The sequence below is a fragment of the Suncus etruscus genome, assembly GCF_024139225.1.
Source record: "Suncus etruscus isolate mSunEtr1 chromosome X unlocalized genomic scaffold, mSunEtr1.pri.cur SUPER_X_unloc_1, whole genome shotgun sequence".
Lineage (NCBI taxonomy): Eukaryota > Metazoa > Chordata > Mammalia > Eulipotyphla > Soricidae > Suncus > Suncus etruscus.
Window position 1 is genome coordinate 893,810 of NW_026060304.1, and position 15,941 is coordinate 909,750.

General features: G+C 40.1%; 1 protein-coding gene across 2 annotated transcripts in view; it reads right to left on the reverse strand.

Annotated features, from left to right (window-relative positions):
• The window catches only part of LOC126000509 (histone-lysine N-methyltransferase PRDM9-like), a 770,602-nt gene extending 754,748 nt beyond the window's left edge, over positions 1-15,854 (reverse strand). For both annotated transcript variants that reach the window (XM_049767758.1, XM_049767759.1), the window contains exon 1: positions 15,719-15,854. In XM_049767758.1, the coding sequence (XP_049623715.1) occupies positions 15,719-15,842 (124 nt within the window). In that variant the 5' untranslated portion in view covers positions 15,843-15,854. The remainder of the gene's footprint in view (positions 1-15,718) is intronic.
• Between the last annotated feature and the right edge of the window lie 87 nt (positions 15,855-15,941).

Consider the following 15,941-nt stretch of genomic DNA (forward strand, 5'->3'; position numbering starts at 1 on the left):
AGATTGGTACACATCACAAATATAAGAACAATGAGTGCTGGCGGGGATGTGGAGAGAAAGGAACTCTTATCCACTGCTGGTGAAAATACCATCTAGTCCAACCTCTATGGAAAATGATATGGAGATTCCTCCAAAATCTGAAAATTAAGCTCCCATTCGACCCAGCTATTGCACTCCTAGGGAGTCTGACTTACATAAACTCACAAATGTAAAAATTATACCAAACACCCTGTCAGACTATAAATGGAAAATCGAACACCTGGATACTAAGCATGCTGTGCAACAACAAATAATAAACAGGAAATAAAGAAACAGAGGTTCCTTGAAACAAATAATAAAGAAAAAGGGGCCGGGCGGTGGCGCTGGAGGTAAGGTGCCTGCCCTGCCTGCGCTAGCCTAGGACGGACTGAGGTTCGATCCCCCGGCGTCCCATATGGTCCCCCAAGAAGCCAGGAGCAATTTCTGAGCGCATAGCCAGGAGTAACTCCTGAGCGTCACAGGGTGTGGCCCAAAAACCAAAAAAAAAAAAATAATAATAAAGAAAAAAATTGCCAAAATCTATGAGACAGAGCAAAATCAGTAATTAGGGTATAATTCATAGTAATAGAGGCCTACAATAAGAAAAAGCTAAAATCTAGAAAATAATGGGACACCTTATGTACCATGTTTTGTGAAAATAAAACATCCTCTGAAAATAAGTCCTACCTAATAGGTTTCCTGTGGGGTGAAATCCCCCCAAAATAAGACCCTTAGGTTCTGTCTTGGATTGATAATTTACCATACACTGGTTGTTAGGGCCACCCTGCCTGGCCTCTTGCAAGCAGTGATGTAATGGAGAGTCATGGTGCTCTACCATATATAATTAATAAATTTCCTTTATTTTCATTTAGCAGTATATGTATACCATATTCCTCGTTGAAAATAAGAGATCTCGAGGCCAGAGAGATAGCATGGAGGTTAGCAATCTGTGTTTCATGCAGAAGGTCATTGGTTCGAATCCCCACATCCCATATGGTCCCCTAAGCCCATCAGGAGCAATTTATGAGCAAAGAGCCAGAAGTAACCCCTGAGCGATGCTGGGTGTGACCTCCAAAAAGCAAACAAAAAAAGAAAAGAGGGGCCGGGTAGGTGGCGCTGGAGGTAAGGTGTCTGCCTTGCAAGCGCTAGCCAAGGAAGGGCCGCGGTTCGATCCCCCGGCGTCCCATATGGTCCCCCCAAGCCAGGGGCGATTTCTGAGCACATAGCCAGGAGTAACCCCTGAGCGTCAAACGGTTGTGGCCCAAAAACCAAAAAAAAAAAAAAAAAAGAAAGAAAAGAAAAGAAGACATGTGATGAAAATAAGACCTAGCACATCTTTGGGAGCAAAAATTAATATAATACACCATCTTATTTTTGGAGAAAGTGGTTATCTGAAAATCAAGAGCAAAGAAACCAAACATGAGCTGAGCAAAAAAAACAAAAAAAACAAAGCAGGGGCCTGTGCCACAGCATAGAAGTAGGAAATTTGCCTCACATGCCACAAATCTGAAAGCACTTTGTTCAATCCCCAGCACTCCATATGGTCCCCTGAGCCTGCTGGAGAAATTTTTGAGAGTAATTCAGGGAGGAACCCTTGAATTCCACCACGTGTGATCAAAAAAGCAAAGCAAACAAAAGAAAAAAAAAAACAGAAACAGAGCAGAAATCAACAATAAAGGAAAAAATGAAATGTTAGGGAGACCAGTTGATGAGTTTTTTTTTTTTACAAACAATAAAAAAGATAGACAAACTGCTGGCAGACTCATGAGAAAGAAAGAGAAATATTCAAATAAATTAAATCAGAAATGAAAGAGGAGAGATTACTACAGAAACCCAAGAAATCCAAGACATCACAAGAGCTTATATTTTCCTACCTCTTCCCTTCAGAGCTTATTTTGAACAATGGTGTTCAGTTAAGCTAGATAACCAAAAGGAAATGGACAGATTTCTAGAAAAAAGTCACATCCCTATACTGAATTACGAGGAAGTAGAGGCCTAATTTGGTCTATCACAAGAAAATCGAACAGTAATTAAAAAACTTTACAGAGGAAATTTATTAAACAGAGAAGAGTTACCGATTACCATTGATCCTAAAAAGATGGGAATCCTCCAAATACTTTCTAGAAGAGTAACACGCTCATTCCCAAAGTGTACAGAGATAATACCAAGAAAAATCTTTATTCCAATCTCAGCAAACCGAGTCCAACAATACAACAAAAAGATTAAACATGGTGGGGCCAGAGCAGTGGCACAAGCAATAGAGCATTAGCCTTACATATGCCAAACGTAAGAGAAATGGCAGCTTGATCCACTAGCATCCCACATGGTCCACCAAGCCAGGAGTGATATCTTCTTAGTTTGTTTTTGTTTTTGGGCCACACCCATTGACACTCAGGGTTTACTCATGGCTAAGGCATTTGCCTTTCATGCAGGAGGTCATCGGTTCAAATCCCGGAGTCCCATATGGTCCCCCGTGCCTGCCAGGAGCAATTTCTGAGTGTGGAGCCAGGAATAACCCCTGAGCACTGCCGGGTGTGACCCAAAAACCACACACAAAAAAAAGAGTATTCCTTATCTTTATGTTATATTTTCCATATCCGGAATGTCCATTTTGTATTCTGCCCTTTCCCACACCCCTACAAAGCTTATTTTTACTCCTTAGCTCTCTCACCCCCCCCCAAACATCACTAATCCACATTACTCCTTTTATCTTCAGTACTGCACAATCCTAATCACAGACCAAAAGCCATGCATTTTGTGGAACAACCCCAAACTGTTTCAAAAGACATTAAAAGGACACGAATTTCTTTAGAATATTTTGTGTTTTTTCTCTGACAGCTAAAAGTCTTACTAAATATTCTCTTATACAGTGACGATTCTAGCCACTTTTTATCTTCTCTTTATGAGCTGTTCAACAAGGAATTTTGGTGAAAGAGTCCCCCAGGTTAATGCTTATGATTGAACCATGTCATGGGAATTGTTGGACTAGTTCTTACAGCCCCCATATGCGCCAATAACACCAGGTGGCACTGCTCCTTTTTTGCATAGGCACATTAAAATGAAAAGAAAAAAAACTATACATACAAATAAGATCCTATCTAATAGAGATTAGAACACAAATCTTGTAGTGCAAAGGGACCATACACCCTGAACATTGACATAACGACCTGGCACAGGCCTCAGAAAAAAGGGCATTTTCCATTTAAACCTGAACCAGGGAAGCCATCCACGAAACATCCAGGTTTGTCTATAACATCACCTGGAAGCAATCCTCTACCACGGAAGACTCTACTACTGCTCAGACATTGACCTGCTCAAAAGAGACTTCCCTTAACACTGAGAAGACTTAACAACAACAAAGACCTGCTTACAGGACAGGGCTCCCTGCATTGCCCTTTAATGGTGAGGTGAAACGAGAGGATGCTCCACATCTTGACTTCAATGTAGGATATGCAGATTCCAGGATCTTTAATACAGAAACTTGATACCAACAACAGAGACTGTGTGAAAAGTGTGTTGGCACTACAGACAATGTCATGGATTGGACGATCTAGCTTGCCTGGAGCCCAGAGTTGGTCTTATGCCAGGAAACTTCAGGGGTAGGGTCTCTTTGTATTTTGGCCAAGGTTATTCCTTTCCATGACCCTCATATTTTGGTGGGCCTATGCAAACAAAAATTGCCACTCTAACACCATTTTTACTGTGTTCCTTTGACTTAATCCTTTATTTATTTATTTATTTATTTATTTTTTGGTTTTTGGGCTACACCCGGCGGTGCTCAGGGGTTACTCTTGGCTATCTGCTCAGAAATAGCTCCTGGCAGGCACGGGAAACCATATGGGACACCGGGATTTGAACCAACCACCTTTGGTCCTGGATCAGCTTTTTGCAAGGCAAACGCCGCTGTGCTATCTCTCTGGGCCCTGGAACTCTATTCTTTTTTTTTTTTTTTTTTGGTTTTTGGGTCACACCTGGCCATGCTCAGGGGCTACTCCTGGCTCTATGCTCAGAAATCGCTTCTGGCAGGCTCAGGGGACCATATGGGACGCCGGGATTCGAACCACCGACATTCTGCATGAAAGGCAAACGCTTTACCTTTATGCTATCTCTCCGGCCCCTGGAACTCTATTCTTATGAAGAAACTTCCACATGTGGAAGGGCAAGGCTAAGCCAGCACGCAACTGAAACTCTAATCCTTAAAAAAAAAAAAAAACCTTAAAATTTGAGGTTAACTTAAGCTAATACTCATGTACATGGAAAGTAAAAAAATACTATGCCTCTAATATTTAAGGACTTACGTAAGTTTTATGGCTTTAGATTGCCTTGTGTGCTGTTAAGAAATATTATAATGTGTTACAATCTGGGAACTTGAGGGACAAAGTAATAGTACATGGATTTTGTTTTATTTAAGTTAATGTTCTTTGGATGAAAGTTCAAAGTTAAGATATCAGCAAGGGGACTTCTTCTGAGAATTATGTTATGGGCGATTGTCCTTCCACTGTAACTTCACCTTGTCCTCTTTCTTTGCATCTTTGTTCTCATAATTAAAAATAAAAAAATTAAAAAAAGAAATCTTTGATAAACTCAACAGAAACAACATGAGAATCATTGGAGTACCAGAGGCCCAGGTAGGAGATCTCCAGGAAGAATCAGCTGTCAAAGATATCATCAAAGACATACACCCAGAGTTAAAGACTACATGCAATCAAATCCTGCATGCCCGAAGAATACCAGCTAAGAGAGACCCAAAGAAAAACAACCCAAGATACATCCTCATTACAATGACAAATCCCATAGGTAGAGATAGAATACTGAAAGCAGCAAGATCAAAAAGGGAAATTACATTCAAAGGAGCATCCCAAAGACTTACCGCAACATGTCACAAGAAACTCTCAAGGACAGAAGACAGTGGTGGGATATTGTGACAAGACTGAATGACATGAATGCCTCACCAAGAATACTGCACCCAGCCCGACTCATGTTCAGGTTGGAAGGAAGAAGACATAGCTTCATGGATAAACAACAGCTCAGAAACTTCACAGATAAAAAACCAGCCTGAAAGGAAAAACTGAAAGGTCTACTTTAAGACAAGAGAGATCAACAAACACAGCAAACTTATCTACAAAGATGACATTAAATCCTATGACAATCATCTCCCTCAATGTCAATGGACTAAATTGACCAATTAAAAGACAAGAGCTCTTCCAACACCTCCCTGCCGCATATCTTTACCAATCTCAAGAAGGTCAGGGGCTGTGATGGAAAGGTGCCTGGGAACCCACACACCCCAAGAAAATCCCAAAATACAATGGGGAAACCTAAACTTTCACCATAAGTCTAAGACCTGTATTACACCACCTCCTTACCTGCTTATCCCCAAAAGTGAAGTAGTTTCTTGCATCACTTTGTTCCTTTAATTACTTTGTTAATTCATCATTTTAAAATGTTTCTTCTACATATAAATAGGTGAGCACATATATTTTTATTCCTATTTTTATCTTATTTGGGTGTGTGACCTGTTTCTGTTTTCTTCTCTGTCCACCCCCAAATGCACCAACAATATAATGTAGCACCATTTCTCCCTGCAAAGGCACACTAATAAAAGGGGAAATCCTACATATAAAAATGAGCTCTTATCTACTAGGGATAAGAACTCATACTTGTTTACATACAGGGATATCTCCCACCTTGAAAATATGTCATGTAGGGCCCGGAGAGATAGCACAGCGGTGTTTGCCCTGCAAGCAGCCGATCCAGGACCAAAGGTGGTTGGTTCGAGTCCCGGTGTCCCATATGGTCCCCTGTGCCTGCCAGGAGCTATTTCTGAGCAGACAGCCAGGAGTAACCCCTGAGCAACGCCGGGTGTGGCCCAAAAAAAAGACAAAAAGAAAAAAGATAAGAAAATATGTCATGTGGATCCAACTTAGACCCCAGATAATTAGACACCATCTGTCCAGCCTTGAACCCTGGATCCCAGACAAAGAAATGACAAAGTTCGTCACAACAGCAACGGAAAACAAATCCCAACTGGGACATCCTTAATACTGCTGGGCCACCAACAAGTGCCAGCTCTAATATGATATCCTGACAACGAGGAAAAGGGAGCAACTTGAACTAAGAGCAGGTTATCCTACCTCACCATCTAAGACAAAATCAGAAGACTTGTCACCCTTTGGTCAGTCTAAAAGCCAAGATCGCGATTTACAGATGACTGGCTACTAGAACTATGACTGGACTGTATATATCTTGGGACCAATAAAAAAAAACGCAGTCTAGGCTTTGAATTATGACCTGCACAACAACCATGATCCCCAGTTCCAAAGGTCTGGCTGAGACAATTGCAATGGAATGGGGCTTCTGGATATACAATGAAAGATGCTATCCTAGGTTCCATCCTAGGATCAGTGCAAAGACCAAGACCACCAACCACAGAGGATGGATTAAAATGACACTGAGAAAACAGAACTTCTAGAACCACAAAAAAAGACTTCATCATAAATCCCACTCCTGGACCTGTGCAGATACTGAGATCTCTAGATATAGAGGTCTGATTTTATCACCCAGGAAGGAGCAGAAGCCTTCCAAACACCACAAAAGCACCAAGGGGAGAGTAAATGAACCTGAACAAAGTCTATAGTTAATCCCATGACAATATACTCCAAGGGTGGAGAAACCCCATATCTCTTAGGCCAAGTGAATTACTTTTCGAATGACCGCAATATTTACTGTGCGATTGAAGGAGGAAAAAAAAGGCAAAAAGCACAAAACATTGTATTATTTTTATATATATTATTTTTTAATTATTTTTTATTTTTATTTACCTATCTACTTCTTGTCGATTTCCTTGTTTTGGTGTAGTTATTGAAGTTGTTGTCTCCATTTATATTTATATTTATTCCTTCTTTTCTTTTCTTTCTTTATATGCCCTGCCATGTTTTTTATCTCAAGACCATGGCTATTTTTGTGGTGCTTATCGTTGTTATTGTTGGAGTGCTCACTGGATATTTGACACTTCTTTTTGTACTGTTGAGGTGTTTCACCTTAAATTTCTCCTTTGTCTCTCAAACCGATGATGGATTTCGCCCATTTTCGGCATATAAGACTTTTACCCCAGTTTGTTATTTTTCTCTTCTTCAAACAAAAACACATAACTTGAACAATCTAGTCAAGCTCCCAGTTAGAGGGGGAAATAAGGGAGACACCAAGACCAAACAGGTGCAAGACTACTAAGTAATAAAATAAGTACAGAGGGAACCACATTTCCTAGCAGCCCCGAGGGTGAGGGAGAATTTGGGAGGTAGGACAAAAATGGAGGTGTAGGGAGGACAAATCGGTGATAGAAATCCCCCTGATTCTATGTAAATATATACCTAAAATATTGTCTACAATATGTAAACCACTATGTTCAAAATAAAAATTATATTAAAAAAAATACAGAGTGGCAAAATGGGTCAAAAAGATGAATCCAACCTTCTGCTGCCTGCAAGAAACATACCTGAATAGTCAGAACAAACAGACTCAAAATCAAAGGCTGGAAGAAAATCATCCAAGCAAACAACACCCTTAAAAAGCTGGGGTGGCTATATTAATATCTGATTATACCAACTTTATACTCAGAAAAGTGGTAAAGGACAAAGAAGGACACTATGGACTAATCAAGGGATATGTACAACAGGAAGAAGTCAGACTATCAAACATATATGCAACCAATGAGACCAGCAAATTATCTAATACAGTTACTAACAACTCTGAAAGAAGACATCAAGAACAACACAATAATTGTGGGAGACCTCAACACGGCCCTATCAACACTTGAAAGGTCAACCAGACTGAAACCCAACAAAAACATACTAGCCCTGAAAAGAGTAATGGAAGAAAAAGGACTAGTAGATATATATAGGACACTCTAGCCCCAAAAACCTGGATACACATTCTTCTCCAATGTACATGGGTCAATCTCCACGATAGACTACATGCTGACACATGAAACGTACTTCCATAAAATCAAGAGGATAGAAATTTTGCGGGCTACCTTTGCTGACCACAAGGCTCTGAAATTAGATGTGAACTACAAAGGCACACAAAGGAATTAACAATTGGAAATTAAACACTCTGCTACTGAACAACCAGTGGGTCCGAGATGACATCAAAGAGGAAATCAAAACTTTCCTGGAAACAAATGATAATGAAGACGCAAACTGCCAGAATCTATGGGACACAGCAAAAGCAGTCCTGAGAGGAAAATTTATAGCTCTACAATCACACATCAGGAGGGAAGAAGGGGCATACCTGAATAATTTAACAACACAACTCATAAAATTAGAAAATGACCAACAAAAGGAACCAAAATAAGGGAGACAGTAGAAAATAACAAAGCTGAAAGCAGAAGTTGGTTCTTTAAAAAATAAACAAGATTGATAGACCATTGGCAAAACTCACAAAGCCAGAGAGAGAGAAACCTGATAACCCATATTAGAAATGAAAAGGGTGGGCCCCAAGAGATAGCACAGTGGCGTTTGGCTTGAAAGCAGCTGATTCAGGAACAAAGGTGGTTGGTTCAAATCCCGGTGTCTCATATGGTCCCGCGTGCCTGCCAGGAGCTATTTGTAAGAAGACAGCCAAGAGTAACTCCTGAGCACCGGGGGTGTGGCCCAAAAACCAAAAAAAAAAAAAAAAAAAAAAAAAAAGAAATGAAAAGGGGGAGATCACGACAGATATTGCAGAGATCCAAAGGGTAATTAATCAGAGACTACTTTGAGAAACTTTATGCTGCTAAACCTGAGAACCTAGAAGAAATGGAAAAATTATTGGACACTTATAACCTTCCACATTAAAGTAAGGAGGATGTATCCTATCTAAACACTACCATCATTACTGAGGAAATTGAAACTGTAATCAAACATCTGCCCAATAAGAAAAGCCCAGGCCCAGATGGATTTCCTAATGAATTCTTTCATATCTTTTCAAGAGGAGCTACTACTAATCCTAGCCAGGAACACTCCCAAATAGCTTTTATGAAGCCAACATCACCTTGATAACAAAACCATATAGAGATGCTGCCAAAAAAGAAAATTACAGACCAATAACCCTCATGAATGCTGATGCAAAGATCTGCAACAAAATCCTGGCAAATAGGATCCAATGCATCATCAACAAGATCTTACACTACAACCAAGTAGGTTTCATCCCAGGAATGCAAGGATGGTTTAACATCCGTAAATCTATCAATATCATACACAACATCAACAATAAGAAAAATAAAAATCACATGATCATATCAATAGATGCAGAGAAAGCATTCGATAAGGTCCAACACCCATTCTTAATCAAAACTCTCAGCAAGACGGGAATGGAAGGAAACTTTCTCAATCTCGTTGAAGCCATCTACCACAAGTGAATGGAAAATATTATCCTCAATGCAGAAAAAATAAAAACCTTTCCTCTAAATTCGGGTACAAAACAAGGCTGTCCACTCTCACCACTCCTCTTCAACATAGTACTGGAAGTTCTTGCTATACTGATCAAGCAAGAAAAAGATATCAAGGAAATCCAGATAGGAAAGGAAGAAGTCAAGCTCTTATTGTTTGCAGACAACATGATACTCTACTTAGAAAACCCTAAAGACTACCAAAAAGCTTCTAGAAACAATAGACTCATATAGCAAGGTGGCAGGCTACAAAATTAACTCACAGAAATTAATGGCCTTTTTATTCAGCAAGAATGATAAGGAAGAGAAGGAATTCATGAAGGTAATCCCATGCACAACAGTGCCACACAAACTCAAATATCTTGGAGTCAACTTGACCAAAGACAGGAAGGACCTATACAAAGAAAAGTATAAAGCCCTGCTCCAAAAAATAAGAGAGGGCACACGGAAATGGAAACACATACCCTGCTCATAGATTGGCAGGATTAACATCATGAAAATGGCAATACTCCCCAAAGCATTATACAGATTTAATACGATCCTTTTAAAAATACCCATGACATTATTCAAAGAAGTGGATCAAACACTTATGAAGTTCATCTGGAACAATAAACATCCTCGAATAGCTAAAGCACTCCTAGGGAAAAGGAAAATGGGAGGCATTACTTTCCCCAACTTTAAACTGTACTACAAAGCAATAGTTATCAAAACAGCATGGTATTGGAATAAAGACAGACCCTCAGATCAGTGGAATAGACTTGAGTTCTCAGGCATTGTCCCCCAGACATACAATTACCTAATTTTTGACAAAGGAGCAAGAAATCCTAAGTGGAGCAGGGAAAACCTCTTCAACAAGTGGTGCTGGCAGAACTGGTTAGCCACTTGCAAAGAAGCAAACATAGACCCCCAGTTAACATCATGTACGAAGGTAAAATCTAAGTAGATTAAAGACCTTGATATCAGACCTGAAACCATAAGTAGTAGTCCTCAAACTATGGCCCGCGAGCCATATATTGTATATATGTATCTGTTTTGTTTCTTCACTACAAAATAAGATATATTCTGTGTGCATAAGAATTCGTTCATAAGTTTTGTTTTTACTATAGTCAGACCCTCCAATGGTCTGAGGGACAGTGAACTGGCCCCCTGTTTAAAAAGTTTGAGGCCCCTGCCATAAGGTATATAGAACACGTTGGTAAAACAGTCCATGGCATTGAGACAAAAGGCATCTTCAAAGAGAAAACTGCACTTTCCAAACAAGTGGAAGCAGAGATCAACAGATGGGAATACATTAAACTGAGAAGCTTCTACACCTCAAAAGAAATTGTTCCCAGGATAAAAGAGTTACCCACTGAGTGGGAGAAACTATTCACCCAACACCCATCAGATAAGGGGCTAATATCCAAAATGTACAGGGCACTGACAGAACTTTACAAGAAAAAAGAACATTTAATCCCATCAAAAAATGGGGAGAAGAAATGAACAGACGCTTTAATAAAAAAGAAATACAAATGGGCAAAAAGCACATGAAAAATGTTCCTCGTCACTGATCTTTAGGGAGATGTAAATCAAAACAGTGATGAGATACCATCTCACACCACAGAGATTGGTACACATCACAAAGAATAAGAACAATGGGGGCCCGGACCAAAGGTGATTGGTTCGAATCCCGGTGTCCCACATGGTCCCCTGTGCCTGCCAGGAGTTATTTCTGAGCAGACTGCCAGGAGCAACGCCTGAGCAACGCCAGATGTGGCCAAAAAAAAAACAAAAAAACAAACAAAAAAAAAGACTAAGAACAATGAGTGCTGGCGGGGATGTGGAGAGAAAGGAACTCTTATCCACTGCTGGTGGGAATGCCATCTAGTCCAACTTCTATGGAAAGTGATGTGGAGATTCCTCCAAAATCTGGAAATTGAGCTCCCATTCGACCCAGCTATTCCACTCCTAGGGAGTCTGACTTATATAAACTCAGAAATATAAAAATTATACCAAATACCCTGTCAGACTATAAATGGAAAAATCAAACACCTGCATACTAAACATGCTGCTCAACAACAAATACTAAACAGGAAATAAAGAAACAGAGATTCCTTGAAACAAATGATAATAAAGAAAAAAATTGCCAAAATCTATGAAACAGAACAAAAGCAGTAATTAGGGTATAATTTATAGTAATAGAGGCCTACAATAAAAAAATCCAAAATCTATAACACCTTATGTACCATGTTTTGTGAAAATAAAAGATCCTCTGAAAATAAGACTTACTGAATAGGTTTCCTGCGGGGTGAAATCCCCCCAAAATAAGACCCTTAGGTTCTGTCTTGGATTGATAATTTACCATATACTGGTTGTTAGGGCCACTCTGCCTGGCCTCTTGCAAGCAGTGACGTAATGGAGAGTCATGGTGCTGTACCATATATAATTAATAAATTTCCTTTATTTTCATTTAACAGTATATGTATACCATATTCCTTGTTGAAAATAAGAGATCTCGAGGCCGGAGACATAGCACGGAGGCTAGCATCTGCATTTCAAACAGAAGATCATTAGTTTGAATCCCAGCATCCCATATGATCCCCTAAGTCCACCAGGAGCAATTTATGAGCATAGAGCCAGGAGTAATCCCTGAGCACTGCTGGGTGTGACTTCCAAAAAACCAAACAAAAAAGAAAAGAAGACATGTGATGAAAATAAGACCTAGCACATCTTTGGGAGCAAAAATTAATATAACACACTATATTATTTATGGAGAAAGTGGTTATATGAAGACCTAGAGCAAAGAAAGCAAACAGGAGCTCAGTAAAAAAAAAAAAACAAAAAAAAAAAACAGAGCAGGGGCCGGTGCCACAGCACAGCAGTAGGAAATTTGCCTCACATGCCACAAATCTGAAAGCACTTTGTTCAATCCCCAGCACTCCATATGGTCCCCTGAGCCTGCAGGAGCAATTTCTGAGAGTAATTCAAGGAGGAACTCTTGAATGCCACCAAGTGTGATTCAAAAAAACCAAAGCAAACAAACAAACAAACAAAAAAACAAACAGAGGAGAAATCAACAATATAGAAAAAAATGAAATATTAGGGAGACCAGTTGAAGAGCTTTTTTAACAAACAAAAAATAAGACAGACAAACTGCTGGCAGACTCACGAGAAAGAAATGGATAATATTCAAATAAATTAAATTAGAAATGAAAGAGGAGAGATTACTACAGAAACCCAAGAAATCCAAGACATCACAAGAGCTTATTTTTCCTACCCCTTCCCTTCGGACCTTATTTTGAACAATGGTGTTCAGTTAAGGTAGATAATCAAAAGGAAACGGACAGATTTCTAGAAAAATTTCACATCCCCATACTGAATTAGGAGGAAGTAGAGGCCTAATTAGGTCTATCGCAAGAAAATCGAAACAGTAATTACAAAACTTTACAGATAAATTTTATCAAACAGAGAAGACTTACCGATTACCATTGTTCCTAAAAAGATGGGAATCCTCCAAATACTTTCTAGAGGAGTATCACGCTCATTCCCAAAGTGTACAGAGATAATACCAAGAAAACTCTTTTGTCCAATCTCAGCAAACCGAATCCAACAATACAACAAAAAGATTAAACATGGTGGGGCCAGAGCAGTGGCACAAGCAATAGGGCATTTGCCTTACATATGCCTAACCTAAGAGGAATGGTGGCTTGATCCCCTAGCATCCCACATAGTCCACCAAGCCAGGAGTGATATCTTCTTTGTTTTTTTGCTTTTGTTTTTGGGCCACTCCCATTGACACTCAGGGTTTACTCATGGCTATGTGCTCAGAAAGCGCTCCTGGCTTGGGGGGGGACCATGTGGGATGCCAGGGGATTGAACCTTGGTCCGTCCTTGGCTACCTTTAGCAAGGCATTACCTGTAACAGCACCGCTCCCACCCCGTGATTTCTGAGGGCAGAGCCAGGAGTAACCAGAATGTCACCAGGTATGGTCAAAAACCAAACAAATACAAAAATATTTTACTTGGTGTCCAAGAGTGTTTTATCTAAAGGATGCATGGATGGTTCAGTATATAATCAATCCACATCATATTCCACATTATTAAAAGGATAAAAGCATCAAAGCAGAAAAGGCATTTGATAAAATATTCACTCACTGAAAGAAAAACCCTCAGCAAAACATTTGTGTAAAGAATCTTCATCAAGAGAATAAGTTTTCTATAAAAATCTCTTAGCCAGCATTATTCTTAATGGCAAAACACTAAAATCTTTTCCACGAAGGTCAAGCAGTAGGAAAAGTATGTCCAGTCTGCACTGTCATTAAACATAATGCTATAATAGACTCATGCTCCAGTGTTAATTCACTCAGTAAGTTTTGCGATTTATTTTCAATTAAACCTAGATTACTATTGCCATATATCATAATGCCCATGTTCTCAGTTTGCTTTCAGGATAGGAACCTAGATGCTCAAGACCCATTATGATTTAAAAATGCAGAATCTAACCCAAAAACACTTTCATCAGCAACGGTTATCCTCACCAATCATAATTTTACTTGAAATAGAAAAATTTTCCATCTGACCGGTCAGCTTGATATTATTTAAGCACTCTGACCTGTTGCACCGGATCAGTTTTTCAAGCGCAACTGATAGATTGATCTTCACACTCTATATATGTGTTACTGTGTGTGTGATGGCTACCTCTATGTCTAGGGCCCACCTGTATTGTACATGCCTATATTGTGAATAGTCCTCCCACTGTTACAAATAGAACCCTTCCCCGACCCCGCTAAACACTTTACAAATCCTTATGGGTCCTTTCCTTCTCCCACTCTGATCTGTTATTTCTCCCTATTTAATTGTTTTTACCCTCAGCTCCTAATGCTGAGAAAATGGAACATACCCCTCTCCAACTTGCATCAAGCCAGCTCTCAAAGCAAAAGGACAGCTAGAAGATGCAGCTGTCACAGCTGATTTGCTCTTGACAGCCCCCTTTCTGCCACCTCCCTTTTCTGCGGACTGCAACTCACTACTTGATTCTGCTTTTGAGACACTTTTAGATAGAGGACATTACAGTGTTCTTTAAAATTGGGAGCCGTTATTCAAACTCCACAAAGCCCAGTCACATCTCAAGCTGTGGTCTGAATTTTATTCCCTGCCTAGAATATTTCAATAGACTTAAAAAGAATATGTATATTTCCTTGTGTATTCTTTAGATATAATATCCTTAATAGGTATAACTTGTATTCTGCGTATCCTTATGTGGATGTAGTTGTGCCCATCCTTTCTTGGATTTGTTTAGTAGGAAATTTTGTGTCAAGTCAAACTTTCCAATATAGGAAGAAGATGCAAACTATTGGGAAACATGCTCTTTATGCAGGGACATCAGGGACACTATATGAAGGGACATCATCACTGCCCAATAGGAAGCACTGGGAACCGCAGGATCTGCTATTCTGTGAATCTTTGAAATCATGGAAAGAAATTAAGTGACTATTTTTTTTTTTTTTTTGGTTTTTGAGTTTTAACACTCTTGGGTTAAATTAAGTGACCTCTTCTTTTTCTTTTCTTTTCTTTTTGGTTTTTGAGTTTTAACAGTCTTGAAGTAAATTCTTGGGTTAAATACTCAGAAGCGCTCAGAGGTTACTCCTGGCTCCACACTCAGAAATCAGCCCTGGCTGGCTAGGGGACCATATGGGATGCTGGGATTCGAACCACCCACCTTCTGCATGCAAGCAAGGCAAATGCCTACATCTACGCTATCTCTCCAGCCCCATTAAGTGGCTTTCCAATGCTGTAGACTCATGAACATGTAACAATAAAGAAAGGCAAGCCAAGACTCATCACTGATACCCAAGATGATCTCCAAAACCTGACAAGACTGATTAGAGTCCAGAACAGTTCTGAGCACTCCAGGTCAGGCTAAGATCTCACGATTCATGTGCTTTTCGCCAAAACCACAGTAATCAGTGACAAATATTGGCTCTGTGCCCGAGGATGACATCTGGAAGACTTAGGAGTACATAGACAGAGCCAGGGATGAAACCCAGTTTGGCACAGGTAGGCAAACCCTGACAAAATGTCTGATTTTTCTGGTCACTGAGACATTGAAATATAGAAAGTTGGACTCATCTGAAAATAAAGTCAGGAGTTAGAAGGCTGAACAACAGGGAGGGATGTTGACATTCGGCTATGAGGAATCACTTCCCCTGTGGAAACCAGATCCCAGACTGATCCTGGCAGCTCCTTGTAACCCCAGGATGTAGCCCACAACAGAGACCCCCGAGCAGCTCTCACCTACTGCCCGCAGGTGCTCATAAGTCTCCAGCATCACGTCTCTGTAGAGCTTCCGCTGAGAGGCATCCAGGCACAGCCATTCCTCCGGGGAGAAGTTCACAGCCACGGCAGGGAAGGAGACCATGTCCTAAGCACATACACAGGGGTTTAGGGCCAAGGCTCATTCAGGGGACTGAAGAGAGAACAGGAATTCGCAGTGCCCCAGAGTGACTCAGGGATTTTA